This window comes from Patella vulgata, chromosome 9 (genome assembly GCF_932274485.2).
Source record: "Patella vulgata chromosome 9, xgPatVulg1.2, whole genome shotgun sequence".
Lineage (NCBI taxonomy): Eukaryota > Metazoa > Mollusca > Gastropoda > Patellidae > Patella > Patella vulgata.
In genome coordinates, this window is record NC_065887.2 from 28988543 (window position 1) to 29010321 (window position 21779).

The 21779-nt window shown below is 36.7% G+C and overlaps 1 protein-coding gene across 1 annotated transcript; it reads right to left on the reverse strand.

The window, feature by feature from the left end:
* Positions 1 to 914: 914 nt before the first annotated feature.
* LOC126807789 (prolyl 4-hydroxylase subunit alpha-1) lies at positions 915 to 20722 on the reverse strand. The gene is made up of 13 exons (XM_050532618.2): positions 20344 to 20722; positions 17521 to 17687; positions 16515 to 16846; positions 15674 to 15725; positions 13848 to 14017; positions 12118 to 12282; positions 10045 to 10112; positions 8991 to 9105; positions 6680 to 6730; positions 6170 to 6247; positions 5229 to 5297; positions 4494 to 4590; positions 915 to 4110 (listed from the first exon to the last, which is right to left on the reverse strand). The coding sequence occupies exons 1-13, from the start codon at positions 20547 to 20549 to the stop codon at positions 4040 to 4042; spliced, it is 1641 nt and encodes a 546-aa protein (XP_050388575.1). The 5' UTR covers positions 20550 to 20722; the 3' UTR covers positions 915 to 4039.
* Between the last annotated feature and the right edge of the window lie 1057 nt (positions 20723 to 21779).

Below are 21779 nucleotides of genomic sequence, written 5' to 3' on the forward strand. Positions count from 1 at the left end.
CCGGTTTCTTCCCACTGCTAAAGACCCCTTTGTGCAAGCAAATTATTCAAATAAAAAATTGAACCATATGTTAGTCCCCAAGTGACATTGTTTGTGTCGAGTGGACGTTTTACCCTATATCTTCCTCTCTCCCTCCCTAATCGCTACCATCTCAGTTAAATATCATATGAAATAGAAATGAATGAGATGATGTCCCACTGTTCTGCATAGATCGGACCTTTTACCCCGTTTCTCCCTCTCCCTCCCTAATCAGTCGTCTAGCTACCATCCCAGTTGAATATTATATGAAATAAAAATGAATGAAATGGTGTTAAACGTCCCACTGTTCTGCATCGATCGGGCTAACGATGACGGTGAAATCATATCAGTGATGCATACATTTCGTCAAATATCTGCTAACCTCTTACTTAATGGTCGACTCTTAGTAAATAAGAAACAGCAACTGTCGAATTACTCGACAATCGAGTCTAAACCCCATGTAATTGTTTAGTACTTCCAGTCTAATAGTAAACCAAATTTCCAATTTGTCCACAATCTCAGTAGCATTACAGTTACCAAGAGGGTCTGCCTGATGGTATGAAAAGAGATAAAGTCCAAAACGTATAATTTTTGCGGTGCCGCATCTTCACAACTACCACTACAACTACATATGAATTTTGTACAATCCCAAACCCCCTTATGGTAATACGTGAATAATACCCCGATGCCATGACGAATAGCACGATAATCTGGATATGACTGCGACGGATCTATTTACTTTACTTGATAGAATGTTTGTCTTCGAGGTTTCCAGTTCATTGTGTGATGGTGTCTCCCTGTTCTAAGTGTGACGTTTGGCGGTATATGTCCCGACGATGTTTACCGGAAAATAACATAATATTATCTAACATATTAACTATTCCTGAATAATAATATATACTTTATTTCATATAATGCATATCGGGTATTTGCATAATTGAATTTATGTTTATATCTTACATAGTTCAATAATTTACATACGGTTTTCTTATATACATTTATATACATTACATAAATAACAATAATTTAGAGACACCCATATTATATAGCATGCACATTCATGTCTGTACCGAATTTAATAAAAACCCACACGTTGCACTCTAATAAAAGAATATTAGATTTAACAGACCACCATAGCGTCTTCGCAAAATATCGGTAACTCAATATTCTCATCAGTTTGAGTCTAAACAGATTGGATTTTTTTTTTTAAATTGTAACGGGTACATGCGCAGCGCTAGATTATCTTACATAAACCACGATAACAACTGCACATATTGATAACACTATGTATATTATATGACCACGTTAAGAGACGTACATATTGATTATTAATACAGGCATATTACATAAACCGCATTACAAATACGCCCACTGATGACAATATATATATATATATATATATATTACTTACATAATTAAGCCATGTGCTAATAATACCTGTATCAATCTGATTAGAATACAGATCTATATTTCGTTTCGTTGTTTATATATATACTTTCGATGGCCTACACAACATGAAGATCTGTCCATTTGTACTGGTATGTCAGCGTTGACGTTTCTAGTGGTTTACCCACAGTTCCGTATATCGCACGCCAAGAACTCGCCGCAACAGACCGTTTCATTGGCTAATCCCTCACTTCAACCAGAACGCCGGTAATATAACTCGTCCAGATCCTAGTGTAGTAAATACAAGTAAAACGAAATTTTGAACTATAAAAAACGAAACGAAATAGGATCTGTGTTTTAATCGGATTGTACCTATATATCATATAAACCTCATTAACAAATGTACCTACATATCATAAAAGATTGGCAAAATCTTTGCTTCGGTGTCTTTTATACTGTAATAATCAACTAATTTCAATCAAAACAACTATTTAAAACAAAAAAAACATTTCAATGAAAACAATAATTCCAATCATAACAACTATTTCAGTAAAAAAAAAAAAACATTTCGATCAAAATAACCATTTGCATACTCTAACTTTGCATCAATTTCAATCAAAACAACTATTTCCATAAAAATAATCATGTCATTGAAAACAATAATCATGTCATTGAAAACAATAATCATGTCATTGAAAACAATAATCATGCCAAAATAAAGTAATTAAACCATTCCGCTAAGCCAGCAAGCAATTGAAGATAACAAAAACAATACATAATTCAATTACAAATCAATCAAAATATAGTTTACACTTAGATTTAACATGGATGTAATACTGATAATGTTAAAGTAGCGTTTCCTTCCAACCTACGGAATTAGGTAACCGAAACATGGAATGGTTAGTTTCAAAAGTCGTTAACCAGTGGCGTGTAGAGACGATGGAGAGAGCGACGACCCTGGGCATGCATTTCAGTGGTCATACAATGAAAGAGCGAAAATAAATAATCTTAACTTCGTACAAACTAACGTACAGAATTTGAATAACTCATTTATTTCATCTGTTTATTTAAAATGTCTTTCTAACTTTTAGGTCCTGTACTTGAATGTTGGGGGTATACTATCATGGAATTGGTCCCGGACATAACCAATCCTCTGCACGCCACGGTCGCTATATATATACACTGTATTAATACTATACATTTTAACAATATACTGTAACACTTGAGAAGATCAAAAAAGGACAGATACACCATCACAAACTACACAATTTACTTCAATCTGATTAAAAAACAGATCTATATTTCGTTTCGTTTGTTATACTATCGATGGCCTGCACTACACGAAGATCTGACCATTTGTAGTGGGAAGTCGCGTAAGCTGTTATACGAGCTGCTTTTGACCCAATTACGTTAGTCTGAGCAATCAGTATTGATGTTTCTACCCACAGTTCCGTGCACCGCAAGCCAAGCACTCGGCGAAACAGACCGTTGCATTGGCAAATCCCTAACATCAACCAGAACGTGGGTTATGTAATAACTCGTCCAGATCTTAGTATAGTAAAGACAAGTAAAACGAAATTTTAAACTATAAAAAATGAAATGAAATAGGATCTGTGTTTTAATCAGATTGAATTTAATTTATTAATTACTAATACCCCACTCTTGTAATATTGGTAAGTACGTATTATTAGCTGTTTAATAGACATTTCGGACAAATTTCAACTTGTCTGTCAATAGTATCTATTCAACAGCAAGCCGTCGTTTTTCGCCCATTACAATTCTTGTTTGCTGCATTTGTAAATGTCAAAGAAAGTATGCACCACACACAGAAAGAGGCAAGACGATGGAGAAGAAATTAATGAATGCTCATATTTGATTACGGCTAAGAATTATATGGATCTATGGGTGCTTTAACATCATTTAATACTTTGACACTTCGTATTAACTTCATTATCAATTTACAACAATTCACTTCGTATTAATTTCATTATCAATTTACAATAATTCACTTCGTATTAATTTCATTATCAATTTACAAGTCAATCCTGCACACATTTCCTGCTTTCTATTAATTGTAAACATTTGACTAATGATTAAACATCTATAGGACTTACAGATATAAAGTTGAAAAGACTGTCTGCAATGGTTCAACAGTATATCGATCTAATTAAAATCCTATATCGTTTTGTGTTTTATAGATCAAATTTCGTTCCATTCCTCTTCACGACAGTAGGGGTCTGGAAGGATTTTTAATGAACCGCGCATTTTCTTTTATATATGTAATTAGCCAATGATCGCATCTGTTTAGAAAAACGTTGAATTATGGGAGACATAGATGAATAGATTTGCTGACCAGGAGAGAACAATAGATAAATATAGATAGCTTACGTCATCCAGTCAAAATTCACCTATATGACCCCAGACGTAACTTCCTGAAAATCGATCGGGGAGGTCATTGAAAGAAACGAATCTAAATTTAGATCTTTATTTTAATCAGATTAACACTTGGTGTTTCACTCTTGGAAGAAAAGGAAGCAATAACATGCTAAAACGCCATATAATCCTTCAGAATAACAAAGTAAACATACAAGCTGAACAGGAGTCGAGCATTGAATGCTATCAAATACACAGTTCATTATAAATTAGGATTTAATGCACATGGTCTCCTGAATGTTTGTCCAATACTTCGCAACCATTTATTTGCCACTACAAGAAAAACAAAAATATACATAGAATACATATATTGATTAAGATTTCAGTGTGTTTAGACACGGCCTGTTATGTTTTTGTTTTATTTTTATTTTTTTTGTCATAAAAAGCAACATATACGCCATTAATTTGTGCTATTAGGGAAAATTGCCCTTACAGTGTCACTACGGCTAACTCTTATTTTCGATTTCTAACTCTCAGGGGTCTTTAACGTACTGCTAATGGTACTTGGTTTTCCGAATAGACGTTTTTCAGACCCTCCGCCATGCAACGCTGACAAAGAGAATCCCTGCTAGAATATGTCCGAATACCAACCCAAGTATCAAACTGGACACCATACTGTAGCTCCATGAAATATATTAAAGTTATTTAAAACTTACCCCACTTGTCCCCCTCAAGAATAGGACAACCTGCGTGTAGTGTTCTCATATCAGGAAAACCATTTCTATGTGTGTTAAACCAAAATGCTGCTGAACCCTGAAACAAAATGGCACATTTAATAACTTACCACTACTAAGAATTAGCCTCATATATTATGTAAAGTCTGATAATAATGTTTGTCTGGGTGTAGATTTAATTTTAACGTTATATAAGTGCAATAACAGGTTACCAGAATCTCCTTCTATAAATAGTATTTCTCGTCCCGTTTGCCCGGACAGATTTCGAACTGTGAATGGTTCATTTATGAGTTTTCGTGCCATCCGAACGACTCCCGTCCTGCACCACTGACAATGAGGGGCTGCTGTAAGGAAAGTCCCGAAGCTTTTTCGGTCAACACCGGTATCAAACCTTGGACCTCCTGGTTACTTAGCAAGCGCCATTCACACTGAACCACCACGGCTCTCTATATCCATTGGTAATACAGGCATACACTCGTCCTTTAGATTTATTTTGATTTCATATCAATACTAGCGGATGACCAGTCGCTGCACGGATTGGGCCTATAACTCCGAAACTGGAAACGGTAGGCTAACGCCATCGGACCTATTTTACTCCCCGCTCCGAGCTACCCCTATACACTAAATTTCAGCCTCGGGACAGCCCTAGTGTAGCCGCTAACTCTGAACAGATAGACAAACGACAGTTACAGATATTAGTATAGATTATAGAGTTACCTTTTTTACTTGAACCCTTGCTTTTAGTTTGGGAAAGACCGTGGCGCCACCAGATAATACATCACTCAACTGAAAGATAATAACATAGTCTGACTTCTACTCAAAATAATTACATATTGTTTGACAAAGTAGAACTTTCTTTGAAAAGAAACATGGCATATTGGTAAACGCAGGAAATTGTCATGACTAACATAAAACATCACATGAGAATTGGTTATATATAATAAGCTTAAAATTGTTCAAATTAGCCCTGGTCACCGAACAAACTATGATTTGTTATTGATGTCATTATATAGCAATCCTTTATTCTCATAGGAATTATCAGCTGGAAATTGTCTGTGTGTCAGTGTTACTGTGTTCTACTTCTGTCAATATAAACAACCGACTTTACTGAGATTATTGATCATCCACAGAAAACATCCTTATCTTAAGATCATATTTGAAATCTGTTTAACCAATTCCATCACGTGTGTAAACTTTGTAAACGTATTACCATATAAAGGGAGATAACACCATTGAAACATTCTACTCGATTGGAAGTTCAGGAACTTAACTCTGAATTTCGAAGAGGGAAGAGACAGAAATGGGTTTTAACGTCCACTTGATATAAACTAGGTCATTTTGGAACTAACATATCATTTCCACAGTTCGATGAAATCGGAGGAATCGGAAGTTCAGGAAATGAAATCCCGAAAACGAAGAGAGCCAGACACGGGGTTTAACGTCCACTTGACATATACTAGGTCATTTCGAAACTAACATATTATTTCCATAGTTCGATGAAATCGGGGGACCATGAGAAAAACGAAGACGTTGGGCTGACGACCCTATTTCTTGTCGCGTTCATGCTTGGTATTAAAACCACGCCACTCAATGACACGCGTTATACCACTGACTACTCAGAGGAGGCTAAATGAATAATATATAAAGTTGGATCTTACATAAAACATCCAGGTTGCTGTTCTTTCTCCAGAATTTCTATAAGCTTCGTCCTCTGATTTTGGTTGGCCATCTTTCGCCTGATAAAAAAGATAAATATACGTATTCTACAACGAAAATAACTAGACTAACACAGGCGGTGATTGGTCTGTACAAAGTAATCATATTGATCACCAATGTCAGCTGTTGTTCAACTTAAAGCTTCTCGGTTGACCCCATTACAACGTGCAAATGAAAGGAAATGAAACGAAACGAAACGAAACGAAACGAAACGACACGAAATGAAATGAAATGGAATGGGGTTTAACGTTCCACAGTTCTGCACCAACCGGGCTAATGAATAGACGGACTGCTATAAGTGTAGAATTTTGACAACTCCCAAAGGTTATTTTACGTGCACGTCACCGAGTACACGGGTGGACCTAGGGTTTTCGACACCGGTCCCTTACTGCACCAGAAATTAAAAGTTTCTGTTCCATTAATAACTCTACTATTATGAAAGGTCTGCTCACCAAACTGTCAAAGTGAGGGTCGTACATTCCACCTAAACCATAGTTAACAATCTGCAAAAAAATAAACAATAACAATAGTATTATACTTGTTAACTTCATTTAAAAATCGTCATTTGCTAAACTCTTAATCTAGCAACGTTATTAGGTAGAATATAGCTTTGTCGGGCAACGAATATGTGCCCATCAGCAGCTTTATGACAAGAAGCAAGGCCACAGCAGTGTTGCCGTGTAAGATCGTCTCATGACTGTGATGTACGATCGGCAGAGAGTTGAGTTGTGATGTAAGGTCGCCGCATTGTCGTGGTTAAAGGACGTCATATGGCTGTGATATAAGATCGTCAAAGAGTTTTGATGTAAGGTCGCCACACTGTTTTTGGAGAGTTCTTATGTAATATCGTCAAACTGTTGTGATGTAAGGTCGTCTCCAGAGCGTTTACAGGTTACAGTGAACGTGTAATATCAGCACAACTAACTGACTCAACACGATTCCTTCTCCTCCAGCAAATTTGAAATGAAATCTCTTTTTAAAAATTCACAATGTTTCAGTCAAATGGGGCAACTCCACTAATATGATGCGGAATACAGAATTTACAAATACTGAATCTAAGTCACATATATATCACTTACATGTCGACTTGTATTTATTTTCTGTTTGTCAATAAAGAATAAGAAGACACGGTCATCAGCATCCAGCGGCCAAGAAATAAGTCAAATTCATTTCGGTGAAAACACACAAATTTTTAATTAATAAACTACTATAATAGGTTGATATGTGTACCAAGTTTCATTATGATATTTGACCGGTTTATGGGTAATTCCAACTTAACTTCCCACGTTTGTAGAACTTTCAAATTTTTCTGATTTTCTGGTTTTAATTAGTAAGCATATATCCTAGTTTAATTTAACAAAAAAAATTAAAATTCTGTAGGACGGTTTTGAAAATATGTTTTCCCTTCTTTTCCCGCCTTGAAAAGAATAAATATAACTATTCAAAGACCTGTTATTTCATTATTAATAGCTAATTCAATGTGATGAAATTAAGGACAAAAACACTTGATTTTGGTTTTTACTCTATGTACTCCACAAACGGCACCACAAAATAGCAATTATCTTTGTCACATCTGTCACAATTTTAATGAATTTTTCTTTTAAAAAGTATTTCTGATATATATATACAAATAAATTATAATATTAATATCTTCTATATATAAGCTATAAAGTAAATATATGGTTGTATTTTCCTTGATTTGATTTTGAAATGAATAAACAGATCCCCCACTGTCCCATCCATCACAGAGTTTTCGTCTCATCCGTCACAGTGAGCTGAGTGCTGAAATCCAAATACCTACAGGCTACACACTAAACAAACTAAGCAATAATGTTGCTTCTGAAGGCCAGAGTAATAAAAATCATAGCAGTACAACATTTTATTGACAATATTAATTGTATATTGAACGGAAAGTTCTAGAATGCTGAAAATAAGATTAGTCCATTGATTACCCCAATGCTTCACACGAAACTTGACAAAATTATGTTAAAATGGAGCCTCTATCGCGTTCACAACATTTTCAGCAATTAAGGTTTTCCAGCAGGGGAGGTAACTCTGGAACAGATACCATAACACGGAATACTGAATATAGATGGGATTATTCCTCCCATTACACAAATGCGTCAAACCAAATTTGAAATGGAATCTGTTCAAAACGGTAGCCTCTATCGAGTTTCGGAAGGGGTGGGGGTAACTCCAGAATGTAAGGTTGTGTAATGCTGAAAATGGACAAGTTTTGTCCTCCCATGAACCGATACTCCACACCCAATTATTAGAAAAAAGTCTAACAAATACTTTAGCCTTTATCGTGTTTAGAAAGCTTTTGCAAACACAGGATAACTCTAGAACGGAAGGTCGGCATTAAATTCTTATTCTGAATAATTAATTTGTTGCATTATATTTAATGTCCCATCTGTCACAGTGTTTATGGTGCTGCTGTGGCATAATGACAAATATGAAAACATAGCTATTTTACCTAAATCCACATAAATGATTTTATTTTAACATAGGCTTGTCAGTTAAACTAAATTTTAGTAATTGAGCTAGATCAGTGTGCTGGTACCAAGGTTACGTAAAACGGTGGTCTAGAAATGTCCCATCCGTCACATCGAAAATAATCCTAAAATGCTCAGTAAATATTTTTGTTTGGATATTAAAGGGTGAACATGGTGGTTGTCAAAAATACTTTCCATTGCATGTTTTCAAATGTTCCGGAAACAAAACTGGATTGTAAGAGTGGACGAATAGCTGGTCCATAGTTACCTGATACGGTTCAGCATGAGTATCGTAGTTTCTGTTTAGTGCGCTCAATCCTGTTATCATCTCAATTCGTCTAGATAATTTATCAGCTACAGATTCAGAATCATAAATCCATGCACTGCTCAAAGTAAAAAAATAGAATTGATCATTAAAACTGCACATACGTGGCACTAATCGTGTCAGATCTTCTCTACATATAAAGTACTGACATGACTTTATTGAACAAGGAACTAGTCAACTTGTATTTCTTGGGGCGATTCTCTTTGTCAATTCCATTCCCCGGTGGTACGTGACAAGGATTGGGGTCGCCTGTCCAACCTCGTGGGTTTTCTCCGGGTCCTCCGGTTTCCTCCCACTAGTGATCGTTTTAAATTAAATTCTCATTAAAGATACCTGAACACCTTAATATGTGAATCCGGAATAACGAGGCGAAAAACGATTAAAAGGCAGCTCGTTATTCGCTGCTTGAATAACAATGGGGATTGTTTTCCGCCTAGAACTCGTTTTGCTGTCCTGAATAACAAGTTGAATAACGAGGCAGCTTGTCCTTACGAGGCAGGCCACCTCGTTATTCGTTATTCACCGCTTGAATAACAATCTGGTTTATTTACCGACTATACGTTTTATACTGCCATGGGATACTTTGCAATCAATTATTCTATTGTTGTCTAGTTATCGCTTTTAATTAAATCCTGAAATATCCTCATTAAAGATACCTGAACGCCTTCATATAACGATGTTAAAAACGAATAACAAACAGCTCGTTATTCGCTGCTTGTCGTTATTCGCTGCTTGAATAACAATCTGGATTGTTTTTCAGCTAGAAATCGTTTTGCTGTGTTTAATGCTACTGGGGGGTACTTGGCATCCATCAGCATCCATCATTCTAGTAATGTCTAGCTTCATACTTGAATCACAAATAACACGTTGAATAACGAATTTGTTATTCGTTATTGATGAATAACGAAATAACGAAAAATGATTCAACTTCACACTGCCCCGATGTACATGGGGTGTGTTTTTTATGTGAAATAAAAAAAATATAATATGAACCTACTTGTTACTGATTCTAACCTCAGTTTCCTTTATTGAGCTATCTCTTTCTACAACAGTCGATCGTCTCATCTATTTATAGAAAACGAGAATTCATATATTATACAGAAAATGTTAATATTAACGAATAATAAATTACGAAAGAAATACAAACGATATATACTTATACAGAAAATAATTACATAAATAGCTGTACAGGCCCGGGACTGTACAGCGCAGTGGACGCTTCATTTGAATTAATATTTGTTGTGCATTTCTTGCAGTATCTGGTTTGTTTTGTCCACGGGTTTGTCTTGTCGATTTTGTTTTGTGTGTAGTGCGGTTCTCTTGCACTTATTAATATATATAAAACAAAATATTGCCTTATAGTTAAAACAAACGTAATTAAAGTTAAGATTTTTTTTGATTTTCATGGTTTCATATTTCTATACTATACAAGATCCAAGATATACAACGAAAGGCTGCCATTCCGACTGATGACGTTAGCTCTGTTGATAAATATATCAATGGACGAAATCTTGACAAAATGGAAATCACACATTGTTACATTAATATCTATTCAGAAAGTGTTATTCTTATGTTGAATTGAGTCTCTTTTTTCTAAGTTATGGGATTAAATGGTTATTATACATTCTAGATCTAATTCATTGTTGTGAAATATTAGAAATACGGATGAATTGATCACTGCTTTATGCACAACTCATGATAAAAGCCTACAGAGAGACATTACGTCAAGTTTTGATATGTGTGTTTGGATTCAACACACAGTACCTTAAAGTAGCTAAGTCTCTAACTCAATATCATCAAAAATCTTCGACATTGAAAACACGAATTTTTTGTCAATTCAAATCAACATTGGTCTTGTGATCTTACAAGGAAAAGATGGGCTTCTGATATCCAATATTCAAGACAAAATAAACATTTTACCATTGGTACACGAATCGTGTACCATAATGCGTTTCATCGCCATTTGGATTGGAACAAGGGACTCAAAGAACAGGGCTAGACATATTCCACAAGTCATGTCAAATGGTGACGCAATATTCTTATCTGTAGAGCATGCGCAATAAATACCATCGGTGTAGACTGGAAAAACCAGACGCTAAAGATTGCCATTCACATGAGACTTCTGGCGTATTTCGCCGAACATAACTGATTAGAAATTACAGTAAAAACAGAAAAGATTGAATGTAAATCAGTTTATATACATTCATATTACATTATTATATGCGTTGCGACCCATTTTTGTCAATTTCTAGGTCCCAAATATTAGCGATTTAGCTTCTTTAAATTTACGCATTTCTTGGTCAATTTTATCTTGAATAGAACGTATTGAATGACCCGTCAAGGCGTAGAGAGTGTGTGTCTGTGTCAAATTTGTTTTGAAGAATTCAAAAGTGATATAGATGGTGTGAAAATGGTCAGCCATAATGATCTGTGTGGGTGTTCGAGGTTTGGGTAACGTACCCGGTTATTTCATGAATTGGGGTGGGGGAGAGGTGGCATACGGGGTTGGGGTGGGAGTCGACTGGTCTAACGGGTGCGATTTAGATCATAAGGTTTGTCACTGAGTCAAGAGAAATGGTTTCGAGCCAAAGCTCAACCTTGTGGTTTTTCTCCGGTTTTCTTTTTGTGTTATAAAGGCAGAAAGTCCTGGGTATAGGTCTTGACGAAATGTCCCTTTAATGCGCTTGCACAATAACTCAATACCAACAGCAGAAATCAAATATCACGGTAAATTATTAAACATTGAATATGGATTTTTCATGTATATGTTTTTACTAGCTTGGCATTAAGTTCAATGAACACCCATTGTTCTTTATGCGGATTTATAATACAAAGAGCTGAATCACATGTTACCCGGACAGCAATTGAATTCCAACTGTCAAGGGTTCTCTGACAAGGGAAAACCCCACTGGAAGTTTTATCGGCCTAACCTCCTGGTAAGTGAGCAAGCATCTTATCGCTGTTACCGTGGCCCCCTTCTATATCCGTTGCAGACAAACGGCGGCTAATGCAGTCAATGGTAAAGATGTTACAGGACAATGATGTTTACTGATACACATAAACAACTCACCGAAGCATGGGCAATCTTTTGTAACTGTTCTATTTCACTATCACTTATGACGTCATGGAACACCAAAATGGCTGGATCAGAGTTGACTTCTTCCTCTTTGGCAAATATAAATGGTATCTGAGTTTCGCGGAATCTGCATGACAACTGGGACAACTCTTCTGGTGTCTGTGAAAACATAAATAGATTTCGGATAAAAAAAAATTTAAAAAGTTAGAATGCCCCACCATAAATGCCTCCAAACAATTATACAATTATACCATAAAATAAAATAAAACCTAGTACGAACAATCCAAACCATTAGACAAAATTCGAAGTCCTAAAAAAACGGTATAGGCAAAATAGTGTAATAAAGCAAAATAGTGTAATCAGCATATGGACTGTTCACCGTGTATATTTATAAATTGCATGCCGCAACTTAGTTTCTTACATTTATAGTCATTAAATAAACGGTCATGTTGTATTTAACAAGTTATAACCATTTAAACATAAATAATAATAATAAAAAAATAAGACTGACAAGGTAAACGACAGGCCCGCTAAACCAGTCTACCGACAGTTTCCAAGTAGGCCTTTTCGCGGTGTTTCCGCGCGTGTTTTCGCCGGCGAAAAAGTGGGTCTTATGCAAATGTAAAAGGACCGTTTCCATGTAACCGGTGGAAAACCCGTACATGGAAAACGGGCCTTCACATGTTTAAAAGGCATCGACAAATCAAATTGGTGGTTGCTGTTTAAGTAGAAAATGTTCACCATCCAACGGCGTGGATATAGACATTTACCTAATGAACATCTACACTAAATGAGTAGGGTCGCCTGTCCAACCTCGTGGGTATTCTCCGGGTCCTCCGGTTTTCTCCCATAGCTAAAGACCCCTACGCGCAAGCGAATTATTGAAATAAAATTTTTAAAAAAACATATGTTAGTCCCGAAATGACCTGGTTTGTGTCGAGTGGACGTTAAACCCCATTTCTCTCTCTCTCTACACTAAATGTGTACCTTCTACCTATGGTTCCCACTTTTTTTTATTTGCGACCCCATTCCATAAACCATCATCTGATCGCGACTCCGTCGAAGAACAAAGTCATCTTTTACTATGAAACATCATCAATATTTATTGATCAACATGTTGTAATGAGAGACTGGGGAAACAAATCGTGAGCGTGAGAGAGGAAGACGATGGCAATGTGGCAAGAGGTCTAGTATAGATCAGATATTTGTATGCTTTACGTCAAAACATAGCCTAGTTTTAAAAATTTCAGACTAGTCTGCCATGACCCCACGAAAAGTACTCCGCGACCCCAGCTGGGGTCGAGTCCCAGAGGTTGAGAACACAGGTTATACCTCAATTAGATTCAGACTTATTGTCTTCCAAATGGTTGGGAGGACAGACAGACGGACATCTCCTTTTAAGCTCCAAAGAGAAAATGCGCACCATCGACCTTGGTCAAGACATCCACTTAAAGAACATCTACACCAAGTTCGAATATTCTACCTCAATCAAAAGCAGAGTTAATACGTTCCCAAAGACGTGACAAACAGACAGACGGGTAGACAGTAGCTTGGCCTAAGTAGTAAATGTTCACCATCCAACCCAGTCAAGATATCCACATAAACAATATCTACACCACGTTTATACATTCTACCTCGATTAGAAACAGTTATGGTTTTCCCAGATATCTGAGAGACAGACAGACGGACGGACAGCGAACTCAATTATAGAATCATATACATACCTTTATTTCTCCTCGGCATAATTCGGCATAATTCGGGGTGAATATTGGGGCATCCCGTTTTAGATTGGTTATTTCAAGGATAGTTAAAAAGGGCCGTAAATGTTTTACATAATCGGTCATGACATCATTATATATCGCCATATCTCGCTTGACGCCACTATTATTTGGATCTTTAAGAGAAAAATAAATGAATGCAAGTTACTACTAACGAATAAATGGATACGACGAGATTAACAAAAGAAGCTTTTACAAGTTCTTAAACATACCCGTCTTTGTCTGCGCGTGGGAAATCCGGGCTTTTCCAGCGTAGCTTCCCATCTTCAGCGTTGCAAGGACAGCGTCTAGTCGTTCGGATGGGACGAAGAACCGACGTCCAATGCACACGTTGACGTGCACGTAAAATAACCCCTCCTGACAATTGGAAATCGAAAGAAGAGCAGGTCATAGAGCCGGTGTCCGCGCAACATTCCCCTCATATCACACTGCATGGCGTATGCCCGTCTTCATTAGCCCAGTAGGGGTAGAACAGTAGGACGTTAAACCCTATTTCATTTCATTTGACAAAAATAACGAAAACAAGATTACCAACTACATGTAGTTCCTGGTTCCATAAAAGCCAAGTTGTGGGGTAAATTGTACACCACCAGCACTTATAGTTTTTAATGGCACCCCACTGATTTTTAACACCGTGGCCATGGCTTGAAATTTGTCTTATACGCAAAGCCTACACAATTCTGCATCAACCGGGGAATGTGTTTCAAGTTCCTGCTTGACCGGGTCTGTGATAGCTCGGGGCTTGTAAGCCGTAGATCATTAATGGCACTTATGGATATTGATAACAAAAATATGGCGGTGATAACAAAATGATCTGGGACAGACGACATGTGTTGTTGAAATATGATCCCCCAATGTTCACTAATAGCCTATTATCAAAAATAAATTTGTGATATATTGCTGACAGTACGGGAAGTAGTTATAAATGTGTATATTACAAAATCATTATTTTTGTTAAATTCATTTAAAGGGAACGGACTAATGTTGATATCCGTTACCTATAGTTTAATCCATGCATATAAAACACCAATTTCATATTATCGGATTTACATAATTGATTAAAAGTTAAAGCTACGTGTAAATCAATATATCACAGTATACTGATGACATATTTATGGTATTGATAAATCAATAGGGGCACTGTCAGGGGCGCAGGAAGCATAAGGGCATCTTAAATCGTGCCCAGCTGGGGATGGGGATGGTCGTTTGCTTGTCACCAGTGTCGTGGTCCGACACGGCCAGGGGGCCGTGGGAGTTTTATAGTTTTACCTCGTGCCTCGAATCAGAACCAATTATTTATCATTTTAAAGCCAACATATGCCACCACACCACTTGTTCAAAAAGGGCCCTCTAAAGACCATCGGCTTCCGGGTCCCTGGGGACAACCGATTTAAACACTGGTCTCCGTTTTTTCACATCCGCCATAGACAAGTATGGTTACCTTCACCTAGCCAACCACGACCTTAATGAGGGAACATGAAGTTCCTTGAGATCATGGGAAGGACAGAATGAATGAAATAGGGTTTAACGTCCTACTTTTCTGCATCCAATTGGTTAATGAAGGCGGCCATAGGAGGGAACCCATGTTGACCTCTGCAATGGTCATTTTTTACATGGTATACAAAGGACCCATATCGACCGCAGTTTTCCGGAAATAGTAATAAAATCCCAGTGTCAAAATTGGGATGACGGAGATTGCCGTAGACTACCGAGTGTCAAGCATTAAATTGAGGTACTAACGGTCTACCACGAAAATAGAATGAGAACAATACCTATGTGTAAAGCTGTTTTCATCATATCTAGTGCCATATGTGGAGCATTGAACTGAAAAATAAACATATATCACGGTAAATGAAATGAAGTGATGTTCTGCTTCAACTGGCACACGCCATACAGTGCGCTATTTTGGAAAATTTCCCTGGAGAGCGGCGCTACGGTCTTATTATATCTAATTCCAATTGTCAAGTGATTTTGTTTGTATCTGTACACTAATGTGTACACCCGACCTTGCCTGGCTCCCCGTCCAGCTAGACCGGTAAAATACCTATGAGCTTTCTTGGTCAACACAGGGATCGAGCACGGAACCTCAAGGTTAGTGAGCCTACGTCTTACTCGCTGAACTAACGTGGCTCCATTTACATGTATCACCTGACAAAAGCAATAAAAATATTCAACAAAAGTCATATTACGGTGCGATTCCCACATGTATTAATCTAATTTAGCGCCATGTGACGGAGCAATAAACATACATGTACGTGTATTTGACGAGAACAAACAAGAATTCACATAAGCTTACAAATACAATAATATAATATTCTGATTGATTGATTGGCAGACTGATTACTTAGACTTAGCAATGATAATTCTGCTATTAATTGATTTTTCCGGAATAACATAATAACAATTCTAAGATTTGAACTCGTACATATTTTTGACTTTTGAGATATTTTTTAAGCTCCTGTGGCTATTATGAGATGACATGACCACGCTAAAACGAAATGAAATTAAATGGAGTTTACCATCCTACTGTTCTGCTCCTCCTGGTCCAATGAAGACGGGGGCGCGATGGTCCAATCTTATTTCAAATTTGCGTTAAAACAATTAATTACTTACTCTTACAAAAATATCAGCCAATGATCTGTAGGCACGAATAACCAGTTCATTATTTTGGGGGTCTTTGGAAAGAACAGCAATAGATTCTGTCAACCAGAGTATCGCTTCTGCCTGATTATCGAACTGTGTTGCTGTTTGACCTATGGTGAGTAAATCATTACCACTGAGACCATGTGTTTGACTGGTTGGAAGACGTCCATGACGAATATCCTCGATATCTAGATTGTATATATATCGTAATCGTACTAAAGCCATGCTAGCACCACGAAGATCAAATTGTTTGGGCCAAGAAGACATCTGCTGGGTGTTGTTAAATACTGAATTCATAAAATCTGAAAATAGAATAAGATACAATATACAATGAATATATAATCTGCATGTAATGACTTCCAATAATTGCTTCGTGGCCTTTTGCCCATTGAAAACTTTTCGGGTCATGTAAATGCCCAAGTAACCTATAAAACATATACAAACACGAGGAACAACAATTAAGGACAGCTTATGGGATTTCCTGACGTGAGTGTATATTCGTCGACTGGCAACCTAAGTTTTAAGATCGGGCTGGGTTCTTGAAGGATGAGTACAGTAGCTCTTATTGTTATTCTTGGAAAATAGTAACAGGCGGACTATCACTTTAACATGGTTTGAATTCAGCTACACAGCTTTGTCGTTACGAATGAATGAAATGGGGCTTAACGTCCTTACCGGGCCAAAGAAGATGGGCATACACCACACACAATGTGCTATGGGAGGGTGGGGGATTTGCAACTGTAAGTGGTTCTTTTATGTACCCTCAACGTGTAGATGTAGATGGGGCCTCAGAACGACTAAACTCTGCTCCTTGCCAAGCGCTTCATCCTACGTCACTGACAACGAGAGACTGTTTAGTACGCACCGAATCACCACGGCTCCTAGATACATTACAGTTACGCATTTTACAGAACGAAGAACACCATTTAAACACTAAGGAAATCGTCAGTTTTCTGAATGATATATGATGACTTACATGGAAGAGATTTATTATTATATGTAGGATAATGTAGGTATTGGCTCAGTTTTTCGCCCCATATATGAACGGTTCTATATAATAACTGGAAACTGTTTATAGGATTTTCTACATAATGGCTGTCGTTCAAAACCTTTCTATTCTCTTCTCGCATTTTCTCAACAAACCTGTAAAAATAGGTAATTCAAATGACCTTTAAAATAAGGTTGCAAAAGTACATCAAGTACGAGCGTACCATATCAATCTGATTAAAACACAGATCCTATTTCGTTTCGTTTATTGTAGTTCAAAATTTCGTTTTATTTGTCTTTACTACAGTAGGATCTGGAAGACTTGTTATAAAACAGGCATTCTGGATGGCGTGAGGGATTAGCCAATGAAACCATATGTTACGGCGACTTCTTGGCGTGCCAGGCACGGAACTGTGGCTAAACCACTAGAAACATCAACGCTGATTGAGTAATCAATGTCTGACGTCATAGGGTCAAAAGCCGGTCGCACGACCTCTGACGCGACCTTAAAGTAAACTGGTCAGATCTTCATGTAGTGCCGGCCATCGAAAGTATAAAAAACGAAACGAAAAATAGATCTGGTTGGTACAATATAGACCATAAACCGATCAAGGCGTCATCGCAGCCTTTTAGGCATTGTGGCGTCATATCAAAAGGAAAAAACATATCAAGTTTTATACTTCAAGAGAGAAACTCCCAAGAAGAAGAACAAGATGGGTTATAAGGGCCAAACCGACATTTTTGTGTTCTATAAAGCGTAGTCATGCCCTCTTTCATCCACGACACCGGTAGCCAACTGTAGCCATGTTATCAGATCCGGTTTCTGAAGTCAAGGGCTACAGGATAGAAGATAAACACGGGCCCACATTTTAACCCAGGTCATTCCAGATCCAAACAATTATTATATCAAACCAATTAAAAATCTTCAAAATCATAGGAAGTGACGTGATTTTCAAATATTTTAGTCAGATTTTTGTCATCATCCAAACCACTGCAAACCAATCAACCAGAGAAATTTTGCTCTGAAGCGATCGTTTGAAATTATTTAGGAACAAACGAAGGCTTTTAAAATATATTAGTACGTTTAAGCATGAAGTGAGTAACGAGTGACAATTAAGCCTAATGTAAACCCACTAAATTAATAATTTTTAACACTTTGTTTGCCTTTGTTTATACCTGTTTTGTAGTCTTGATATCATAACCGAACGAAAATGGATATTTATAGCTATATTTTATCGCTACTATTTAGACATTTTAATATTCTCATCAGCTTTGTATTCATGGCAAATTAACTCTAATATCATTTTACATCATAGTTATCCCATCAATGAAGGGATAAACATAAAGATTTAATACGTTTCCAAGTCTATTAAATATTTAATATTATGCTGCTTCGCAATGAAGCTTCGAGCAATTTGGTCAATATTAAAATAGGGGGCTACTCAAAACATCAGGATCATTTTGGGGTTTGACGTTCACTTGATTTGGTAATCCTTTTTATTAACAATTACGATGTCTGTGCCATGTCCGCGTGTTTGTCTTTTGAGTTTCTAGGTCATTTTTATCTGTGGTGAGCGTTGGGGATTTTAGCGATGGGAGAAAACCAAAGAACTTATAGAACACTCAGGTAAGCGACTCAACTTAATGTCGCGTACATACGTGGGCTCGAACTCGCGACATGAAACTTTGACATTAATTATGAAGTACAGCTCACACCTTAGTTTATCAAATTGACGTACAGTTGTTTTCAAACTCAAAACCTGTTGTTGTTGAAAAAAATATTAACATAGGCCGATAAATAAATAATTCAAAGCCCTGTAGTGTTTTTTTTTTCATATTTATCGACTGTTTGTCTGTTGCTAAGAAATCAGAGGAGTATGAGATATTATTCATCTTTACGCAAGCAAGGTTACTTCAGGACTAACACATGGTGTAGTTTTATTTCAATAAACCGGATAAACCCACGGGGTTAAACAGGTGGTTAAATAAGTCTAGGGTCGAAACAGCATACTTTATTCAATCATCTAAAAAGCACGCATTTAAAAGGGCCACCCCTCCCCGCCATTTTGATTTCTGCTGGTAATATCAATGTCACATAACTGGTCATTGGATTATTATCTTGGATCTCCTTATAAATCATAATGTACGTGTTAAAACTACCTCATTCATATTTATGACCAATATGTCATATTTTCTTGAATATAAAACAAATCTTGTGATTTAATGAGCCTAGCCAAATTTATACTCACACGCATAATATATAACAAGATTTCCTATTTATAACTCAATTTAACACAAAAAAATATAAAAGGCTCCTGGGCATCATTGGCTTTGCAGAGAGATGGGGAAAAGTAATTTGTAATCAAAGTTCACTTAAACATTCTTTATTAATCTTGATTTTAAATAGTCGCCTTCCAACCTCGTGGGTTTTCTCCGGGTCCCCCGGTTTCCGCCCACTGCTAAAGACCTCTACGCGCAAGCGAATTATTGAAATAAAATTAAACCATATGTTAGTCCCGAAATGACCTAGTTTGTGTCGAGTGGACGTTAAACCCCATTTCTCTCTCTCTCTCTGATTTTATATAAAAGTTCGCGTATTCAATTAAATGTGTGCTTCTTAGCCATGAGCTTGTTTCCAAAATTCTTGACTACAAATTTATTGATCCTAATTTTTAAATAAAGTTTTACGTATTTAACTATTAATCAAATGTGTGCTCCTTACTTCCCATATTCTTGATTATAAATTTATTCATCTTACGTTTTGGGATAGTTTACGTTTTGGGGTAAATGAAATAAATTGATTTTAACTTACTCTTTTAGTTCGTTGATTGCATAGTTCTCTTTTTGGTCTTTTAAAAATCTGTCAAAAGTTGCAATCAAGGCTTGTTCTTTGGCGGGGAGTTCGCGTAATTTACAAATGGCGGTAAACACTTCACCAAAACACAGGTGAAAATCCACAATCCAGCAGACGAAAGCGAGATATACGTATTCATGCTTAGGAATTATGCTAATCTTCATTGGTCTTCTAAAATGTCCTCAACTGCATCGGAGTTATTCAGTGCACGTGTTGTTCCTCTAGCTTTAACTTGTTAGTATGTAGATAAAGTTATGATATACGCTACAGCCATATGTCTGTTTTCGCGCCATCTGGATACAAGCAGACGACGGTGATCTGTTTTACGCATTTCACGCGTGCTGTAGACCATGGTATATAATATAAACCTAGAATATATTATATAAAGAAAAATACATCATTATATACTTATATAATAATTGGTTAGTAAAGGTGGTTCAGGTGTGACAATCACTCACTATTAAAATAGCGTTAATTTAACAGTGTTTCTGATAATTACATATAAGAACACATTCTTTGCGCCAAACTGATAACTTAATGGTGGATATTGCGCTAAAAACTTTGTTTATTTAAACAATTGGACATGTGTTACCAGTGATCTTTAAATGTAAAAATCTATAACGTAAAAATAATAAGATAAATAAATATTGTCGGATTTGTTGATATTAAGATAAATGAATGAATGATGAAATAAAATACTTTCCCCCCTCCAACGGGTGATGATGGGCTCTGGTTGGAATAACGAAAACATGTTAAAAGTAAAATGCACAAAGTACTAAACAAAGCAGGGGTGTAGAGTGATAGGAATAAAAGCTCTTTCATATTCCTTCTAATTGTCCCGCAACGTCAGCTTCTGCTTCTATGGTAAGCTGTTGATATATCTGGCAACATCCCTTTAAGCCGTGTGCAACCACGCAATTTTCTTGACCAACACAGGGATGGAATAGGGGATTCCATGTTAGCGAGCGAACGTTTTACTCACTAAGACACTGCGCCCCAAGCCACGCAATAAGCAAATGAAACAATATTAAATATCGATGTTATGGCTAATAAGTACTAAACCAGGGTTTTGAGAGTTCTCTTAGTTCGTTGTAAATAAATAAAAAATAAATAAGCAGCAGAATGTACTGTCTATATGTATAAGTTTATTTTTCATCGAATTACATCTGCCAGGGTTTATTTACGTGTGCGCTAAAGAGTACTTGAGGCCTGGGTTTTTCGTCCCATCCGATGACTAGAAATGACTTCTTGTGAGTCACTGCGTGCTGTGGCAGAGACAACGGGGAACTAGGCTTGAATTAATATCAGCTGAATTAATTGTAGATACCTATACAAAATTTGTTCATAATCTAAATTAAGGGTTTTCGAAAGGAAAAGAATACTTTAGTCATGGA

What these genes read in the sequence shown, in the direction of transcription:
- LOC126807789 (XM_050532618.2), bottom strand. Translation starts at nt 20,549, where the DNA reads ATGAAGATTAGCATAATTCCTAAGCATGAATACGTATATCTCGCTTTC. An exon ending in TAATAATAAATCTCTTCCAT is followed by an intron (nt 16,847 to 17,520) that starts GTAAGTCATCAT and finishes TTCTATTTTCAG; the next exon opens with ATTTTATGAATTCAGTATTT. An exon ending in ACCCTCACTTTGACAGTTTG is followed by an intron (nt 6,248 to 6,679) that starts GTGAGCAGACCT and finishes CTTTTTTATCAG; the next exon opens with GCGAAAGATGGCCAACCAAA.